At 41.8% G+C, this 8964-nt stretch overlaps 1 protein-coding gene across 1 annotated transcript in view; it reads left to right on the top strand.

Annotated features, from left to right (window-relative positions):
* Nucleotides 1-2441: 2441 nt before the first annotated feature.
* Nucleotides 2442-8964, top strand: part of LOC146809958 (TBC1 domain family member 24-like) — a 78537-nt gene continuing 72014 nt past the window's right edge. Inside the window, exon 1 of the mRNA XM_085616821.1 lies at nt 2442-2594. Within this exon, the coding sequence (XP_085472947.1) occupies nt 2579-2594 (16 nt within the window). The 5' untranslated portion in view covers nt 2442-2578. The remainder of the gene's footprint in view (nt 2595-8964) is intronic.

Genomic DNA, 8964 nt, shown 5'->3' with positions numbered 1-8964 from the left:
CTCAAAAACTACTGAACGTATTTGCACCAAATAATAAAAAGTAAAATCTGCATAACAACATCTACCTTACTGCCAAATTTGGTGTAATTCTGGCCAGCGGTTCGGGCTGTAGGTTTGACAATCCGGTCCTATGGCAATTAACATTATAATTGCACCCTTATTTTGTGCCCTTATTTCTCAGTCCCCACTGCACGGATCACCCCCAAACTTTCCATAACAAACAAAACCAACTTTGACACTTTTTGGGAAAATTTTGTGCAGATTGATTAAACGATGCCAAAGTTATAGGCAGGTCAAAAAATGCTTTTCCTATGGAAACTAGGTCCTAACTATAACTACCTACTGGCGACTGCCAGTAAGAAAGATAGACAGACAGACAGACAGACAGACAGACAGACAGACAGACAGACAGACAGATAGAGAGATAGATAGATAGATAGATAGATAGATAGATAGATAGATAGATAGATAGATAGATAGATAGATAGATAGATAGATAGATAGATAGATAGATAGATAGATAGATAGATAGATAGATAGATAGATAGATAGATAGATAGAAGACAGATGAGTTTTGGGAAATAACACACATACACACATATTTTGGTGCTTACCACACCAAAATCCACTTGGCAAGGTAAATCTTTATTTACCTCTGTTAAATTCTGTTGGTGTTTTTTGACCTTTCAAAATTCATGGTAGGGTGTGAACTTTAATGCACTTGGTAATTAATGTATATACTAAAGGTCACACAACTCGGAATTCCAAACCCTGTGCGAACGGGTTTGGACAGGGGTCAAAAATCCCCCCCACTCATTACCAGAGACCCTGAGAACCACAAGCAATCAATCAGATCAACAACCACACCTGATTCAGAACTGGTGAGTGTTGCTTTAACCCCTTCGCTGCTGCGGACATTCCGCTGCAGCGCTGGGGGGGGCAGGGGGGCAGCGCGGTGGGCCTGTGCTCATGACGGAGCCGCTCCGTCATGAGCCACAGTTGAGCTGTGCTCATGACGGAACGGTTCCGTCATGACTCCGCCCATTTGCGTTGTCGCCCCGCACAGGCGGGGAAACAGCGCCGCGCAGGCGGAGCGGCCGCCAACAGGATTGTCATGACGGAACCGTTCCGTCATGAGCACACGCCAACCGTGGCTCATGACGGAACGGTTCCGTCATGAGCGGGGAAGGGGTTAATGTTATTGACAGCATCTTTAACTAAGGCAACCTGCATACCAGGCAAGATTTCGAAAAACTGTCTTAAGGAGTAGAGCTATATAAAATGTTGAATGCTAGGAAGTGAAAAAGTTGTCATAGGGAAAATGTCTATATTTTATAGAGTTAAAATTCAGCCCTGTAAAAGTAAAACAAAAATCCATAGAGAGTTAGAAAAATGCTTTGGCAATGTATTGAGAACATAAATATCTACATTAATAGGTGGGTGCTTTAAGTAATCAAGTGACATTTTGAAAGCCAAACCTCAGAGATTATGTCATTTTTTTCACATTTATACTACTCATACCGAAACAGGATTTACCTTAACAAATCTGGTGTTATTGTTACACTCACAAAAGATACTTCGTTTATGGACTTGGGAAAGAAGAAAGACTCAGTGAGCTCTGGCGTTTCAGAAATAAGAATCTGCTGATTGGAAACATGGGCCTGCAGAAGGAACATTGACCTACTGAGCTACCGTTCTGTGGTTGTAAGTGATGAACAGCAAATAATTTGCGAGCGTGTTCCTGGAGCAGGCGCACTGATACTGTGAGCTATTCGTTTTATGTGTTTGGAATTCATGGGTGTACAGGTGTGTTTGCAGATCTCTGTTCAGGCTCTCAACCCGCCGAACTCTCGCTGCGCCTCGTGCTTATTCACTCCTGTTACCTTAACATGAAAATGACAACAACAGCCGCTAGCCGCGACCAGTTCTGGGCAACACCTGTGCGCGGGCCAGGAGGACAAGGGCAGAAAGTCAGTACGGAAAACAGATTGCGCAGCCATGTTGTTGTTTTGTTCGGCTTGGAATTCCCGGGCGCACTAGGGTCGCAAATCAGTACAGTATCTTTATGTTATTGAAAAATGCGCCCTTGAAAATGTTCTTATCTCACTGCTTGTTTTCTTGGCGCCTCTCTGTCCTCTAACTGGGTGCCCGAGTTTGAGTGAGCTAGTAGTGTGCCTCTCAGAAGCAGATTGTCTTTTAATAAAATTAAGAGACTTCAGGGATGGGAAAGACTCCATATACAATTAGTGATATGTGGGAACAGTGTCTCGGACGAGGCAACGACCCACCACCCCATCCTGGCTGGGGCGAGTCACTCATCATGCATCATCCTCCACGTCTGGTATGGACTATTAAGGACCTTATTTTGACCTACCAAGGGGCGTGCCAGGGGGCCGGCCGGGTGCCCTCTTGATAAACGAGACACCTGTACGAAGCGCTCCTCAGACGCAGGTGCGAGGAGCGCGCGGTCACTGCGAGGAAAGGTGCGGGCATGTTCTCGAGCCCGAGCGCCAGAGCCGTCTGAGCGTGTCGCAGTGGCCGCTTCACCTCACGACGACAGAGGCTCTCCAGTCCCACTATGGACATTTTTCAAGGTAGGGTAGGCCTCCGGCGCTGCCTGCGCGGTGCGCTTTTCTGTGGCAGGCAGTTGTACCTATGGACCTGTAAGCGCTGTATACCCGACACACTGAGGAACACCCCTATTGTAAGTGCAAAAAACAACCATATTTGGGATTCTATAAGCATCAGGGAAGTATTGCCTTAGTGCATATATTTTGACATCTCAGACATTTGTACACGACCTGGACACCACTTTACTTATAGGAGCTGCTGTGCTGTTTTCACAGATCAGGTCAATAGGGGTTTCAGGACCAAGTTACTGCTGACAGGATTCTGCTTTTTGCTAGGGTGAGAGATCGGGATATATCCCGACAGGCAGTTAGTGCTCGGGAACAAAGAGTCGCATCTCTGATGCCACATGTGAACAGCTGGACAAAGCCAATGGGTCTTCCTTTTTTCTCGCATGTGTAAAAGAGTTTGTTTGCTGGTGGCGGTCGAATATTATCGTAGCTGTATGGCTGATGACACTGCCTTTTAAAGGGTTGGAGATGGGGAAGCACCGATCTTGGCTCTGCAGGTGAGGTCACAAGTTTTATTTTAAACGTCCCCCCCCCCCCCCCCCCAAGTTAATTTTACTTTAACTGTAATAAGACAGGACACATAGGTAGCAGTGAATACAGACAATAGTACATTTACAGAGACACTTATTTTCCAGTGGCTTGATTCATATCTTCCCATGTTAATTGCTTATCTGCATTCCACTTTATGTTATGTCAGACATGGCTTCTTAAATTTAGCATCACCCACCTTTCCCTCACTACCGCTCGACCACGTGCAATGCAGGTGAATGGTCTCTGCAAATCAAGTAATACAAGTTTTATTGAAAATCTGGGGGTGACCACAAGTCCCATCCAGTTCCTTGCCTAGGGGCCTAGCTACCAGCTATTTCTGCAGTGTCAGCAACACGGTTCTATTACAGGACCCCACTTTCTTTGGACTCAGACAATGCTGCTCTGGCTGGTAACCCTGATCCCTCCCATCTCCCCCTCTAGGGGATACTTCATGCTGCTGTCAGGCTTCTGCTTGGGGCTACAATGCATAACACTAATGCTGATTAGTGCAGAAACACAGCTGGCACATACAGTGATACGAATGGATGACCCGATGAATATGGTCTATGCCGGTGGTTCCCAACCTGTGGTCCGAGGACCTCTGAGGGTCGCCAAACCCTCCTCAGGGGGTCCGCAACTGCTTAGAAAATTGATTAATATTACCAGATTAATGAAGTGTTTATAAATAAAGAAGCTAAATGTACAAGTGACATTTTTTAAATGTACTCGAAATGTGAAGGAAATTAGAAATTGGAGACTAAAAATTAAATTAGTATCCTTAGACTGATTTGTGGGAGCAGTCCGTGTGCATCAAACAGAATATAGCATGGATGATGAGTGGTGTCAATAGAATTTAGAAAAGATCCAACCTTCATATTAAAATTCAAATTGTGATTTTTTTAAATTAATATGTGTTTGTGAATTAAGTAAAATGTGTCATAATTTGCTTGTATGTTTTTCTCTGTATTTTTTGTGTATTGTTTTGTGATTCAAATCAACGACAATGCTTTGGCTGGGGCCTCGGCTAGCAGTCATGACTCAGTGTGAGGTCCATGGATTTTAATAATGATTCAGGGGGTTCCTGCGTTCCAGTAATGATTAATTGGGGGTCCCCAGAAGTCAACAGGTTGACAACCACTGGTCTGTAGATTACTACCACAGCCATTGCACTGCTTTTACCGGCAATAGCTGCACTCCCCCTTCTCCTTTACCGTTTCTTAGATCAATAGTCACTGGTTAACTGCCCCTGTTGAACTGTATTGATGGTGGTTTTCCGTCGCACGTGCGTATATGTCAATAGCATCTCTATGGAATGATATTGCAAAACTGCTTGAACCCGCCAAGTTTACAGTTAACTGTTCAGTTGTAAACACAGGACTGGTACTGCTTTAATTGCAAGGTAAGCAGTGCACAAGTCCTATAAAAAGAAGTGGGCGGACTGACCAAGTAAGACAACATACAAATGAGCTCATGACATCACTGACTGGCCTGATGCCCTTACCCCACTCCCTCCTAATACTTCTGAGCATCACTACCTCAGGGGAAAAAGTGTGCCTTTACTCTCCCCACCTCCGCAACACCCTACCATATCCACCTCAGAATTATATCATACACATATATATAGAATATACTTCTCTTCTCACTGCTGCTGTGCACTTTTATCTACTCCAATTGTAACTCATGTATATGCTGCTATGATAACTCTGTAAAGTGCGCTGATCCCTTTGGATCTGGTTAGTGCTAAAGTAAAGTCGTAATTTTAAAACACATATCCATAGTAATATGCCATATATTTTACTCTTACTTAGGCTATTGAACAATTTCACAAATCCCAGCCCAAGCATATTTTGGTGCTGGAAGCCTAGCACACTTAAATGCTTTTAACTCTTCCTTGACTTCTCTGTAGAACACCACTGCTTTTCCTGTTTAGGCTAATGTGTATCTACTTCCAGCTCATTAAAGTATGATATTTAAGTCACAACTTCTTGAAAGTCCTCTTGCTTCCTCAGAGGAGACTCAATTTCAATTTCTCAAGAGCTGCTAGTGATACAAAGTGCTGGCAATGTTTCCTGCAGCAAACCTGGGTCCAGGTACACTCTTCACCGAATATGCCATTAAAATAGATGAAAATAGTGGCCTAGGTAGGAAGGAGCGTTGGCAGGGATTGAAAGATGGACTACCTTTGGGGTTAACTGTATTGGGGACCTATACCGGGATGGAGTATTGCTTAGGTTTGGAGACTGGGCTGATGAATTTAATACACCTAGACGACAATTTATAGCACAGAGAGCATTGGGTGCAACAATAAGGAATTATTGGAGAAATGGAGATGCTGAGCCTGCCACACATCAGCTGTGTCAACAGCTCTGTACAACAACAGGGTGTGTAAGAGCTGCCTAGTATCTCTATTGTGGGATTCATGCAAATATCATTTCTCCTCTTGCTGAGTTAAAAATAAAATGAGAGAGATAATTAGAGCTCCAAATTAATGATTTGGAATGGGATAGAATTGAAGAGCATATACCAGCTGTTTCTAGAAATGCTAGGCTCAAAATAGTTTCTTTATCCTGCATAGAGCTTACACCTGGCAGGATTAACAAGTTCTATGTGACTGCTGCTGCAAAATGCTCTAGATGTGGGGAGTTGGGGGCAGAAATGTTTCACATGGTTTGGTCCTGCCCTTCATTAGTGGGGTCTAGGTCAAAATAATAGAATATATTAATGGAATAACCTTACAGGATATCCCTTGTATACCCTTGGTCTGCCTCCTAAGGGGATACCCTTGCCCTAAAATTAAGAAAACTACAACTAGATTTACTGACTTAGGTTTAATTTTGGCAAAACGATAATTGACTATGCACTGGAAATCGACGCATGGTCCCCAAATTACTACATGGCGTAAAGAAATGGTTAAATGGGCAAGTGTGGAGAGTACTGTATTTTTTCGTGAGATAAAAAGAGGAGAAGGGAAAATTGAAAGGGTTAAAGCGTGGGAACACCTGGTGGATAGTTTGTTGGACCCGGAAGCAGACACAGATTCGTCAAATAGCTCCCTGAGTCCTTCCTGGTGAAAGAATGTAAATCTAGTTTAATACTGATAAATTGGGTGATAATAGGTACTACTGTGATATACTTGTCCATGTGGAATATTTGGACACTTTATTTATGACTGCTTTATTTAATTAGAGATAACTGTGGGTGGGGGGGATTGATTTTATAGTTTTATGGTACTCATTTTAGTAGACCTAGGATATGTATGAAATTTAGTCGTTGAACTATGCTTTTGGATGCATGTCATATGAGATATATGGATTATCACTTTTAATCTGTAAATTATAGTTATCTGGGTATTTCTCCTTTTGAATCTACATTTGAATCAATTTATTATAATTATATGTGTAACTTTTTGAAGAAAATTACTGTATATGTAGTGCAGATCATTTATGATCTGTCTTAAATGCTTGTTACTATGGGAAGTTCTATTTAATGAAACAAAAAAAAATATTTAAACTTAAGTTAGTTTATTTGCAGTGACCTGTTTTATATCCAGAAATTTCAAATTTGATGCATCAAGGTCGTGGTGCATATCACAGATATGGTCCTAGCTGCAATCAATGCACATAAATGGTACAATAGTGAAATTACGTATTCCATCAGTTCTTTAGCCCATACTGCTGTGTTCTCGCCCCACCATCCCACAAAAATATAAGTCAAATGTGGCCTTAAACACAGGGACATAGCTTAGTCAGTGTAATTCGGGGAGAGTTAACCTCAAATTTCCCTACTTAAAAAGTAGTGAGTCACAGGGTGATTGTTTGTGGTAATACGATTCAATATGGACTGTTGCCACGAGGAGCATGGTCATTACTGATTTGCATTATGTGGGCTTGTGGCACTGAACCTTATGCCAATGGTGTAAAATTTACTCTTATCAGTTTAAAACTTCCTTCGACGGCCAGAAAGAGTAGGTTCCTTCGAAAGTAAGCCACCCGGCTGTCCCCCCGTTTACAGTGGAAGGTTAGATTTCTTTTTTTCACTGACTGTTAGTCACTGCCAGGTATATACTGGCATTGAGAAACTGTGAAAAAAGAAAAATGATTTCCAACCCATGGAAGAAAACTGATGTGAGTGTCATTAATTTTTGTTTTTTAACACAAACTCCCCTTTTTGGAGTTTGTTTTTAAAAAAACAACAACTTTGAAAAGGTTTGACAGCCAGCTGCCATGTTTGACGGAGCTGTCCATTAAACTTTTCCTGACTTGACTGGAACCGCCATGACTGCGATTCCTGCCAGTGTGTTGAGATGCCCTCTGGGTTGTTGGACATCTCTAAATCTGACGGTTGGAGTTAAGTGAGTAAAGTTCTCCGCCACTCTGTCTGCCTTTTCTACATCTGCTGAATCATAAATTAGGTCCCCCTGCCTAGAGTGGCATTGGGTGAAAAACCATGTTTTGGAATGCTACCCTGGGGGATTGCCAATGGTTGGACTATTTGCAGCATGCATCCCATCCCCTTTTGGGTGTTTGGTTGCCATAGTATGCCTATAAACCTGAGACTGGTACACCTTTCCAAGCCTACTAAAGCCAATATATTGTGAATTCTAATTAATAGCACATTTGCATCCATTCAAGGAGTGCTTCTGTGGGTGCACATTTGCTACTTTTTTGGTAAACCGGTCACTAAGAGGTACATATACAAAGAAGTAAAGCCGCTTTATTGCATCACTTAAAGAGAGAAGAACTGCACCATTGCTGACAAAATAATCGGCACAATTCTGCAGCACACATGCAAAGAGGAAATAACAAGAAGAAATAAAGATATTTCTACCCCTTATGCCAGCCACAGGCAGGTACACCATTTTGCTGCAAACCCATATCTACGACTTTGTTTGTAAATATGGGTTTGCATTAAAATCCATGGGTGGATGCATAGGAACGCACATGCACCACCTATGGAATGCCTACCTAATGAAAAGTAACACAATGCAACACTGTATGCGTTACTTTTTCTAACAAAGCCACACAAATTGATATTTCCATAGCTTTGTAAATACCAATATGGATTTTACATCAAGGTTGTGTCAAAAAAATGATGCAACCCAACACAAAATCTTTGTAAATCTGAGGCTAAATATATTTAGGCTCCTCAACCAAAACATCACAAGTAAAAACCTCTTCGTGAAATCAGGGCAAAAAACCGAACCCAGAGATAGCAGACCCAACTCAGGATCCCCAGACCTAACTACCAGCCAAAAATGTATATTTATTTGGGGTGTGTCAAACCTTTGGCACCCCCAAAAGCTACGCCTTTGCTTAAACAGCATCAGGAAAAACTAATTGCCTGCACAGGAAATGTAGTTTGCATTAGTTTATAAATGTCTGATAGCCATAGGGATCTCCAAAGAACTTCTCTGTAGTTTCCAGAGAGAAAGAAATTTTAAATCGAACAATGTAAACCATTTATTTTGCAGTAAATCGTGCACACTCATAATTAAAAGAATGTTGCACAGGCAAATCAGAGTAAAAATAAAAGAATCAAGTTGACTGTAAATATATCTCTATATCTTTAAATACAAGTGCACGTGATCTAAGTTCGATGAATGTTGTGTTGTAATAGCTTGCTTAAGTGCATGCTTCTAACTGGTATCCAGGCCTCTGTGTATTAGTATTTGATGCTTAAAAAGAAACTAAGTACTAAAAAGAATATGCTAAATATTTCTTATTTTCAATGAGAATACAGTTTGTTGGGGTGATTTAGGCAGAAGAGATTAGAATGTGGTTGGCAGAGCTATAAA

The sequence above is a fragment of the Triturus cristatus genome, chromosome 7 (genome assembly GCF_964204655.1).
Source record: "Triturus cristatus chromosome 7, aTriCri1.1, whole genome shotgun sequence".
Classification (NCBI taxonomy): Eukaryota; Metazoa; Chordata; class Amphibia; order Caudata; family Salamandridae; genus Triturus; species Triturus cristatus.
This window is presented reverse-complemented; position numbering and strand designations above follow the sequence as displayed.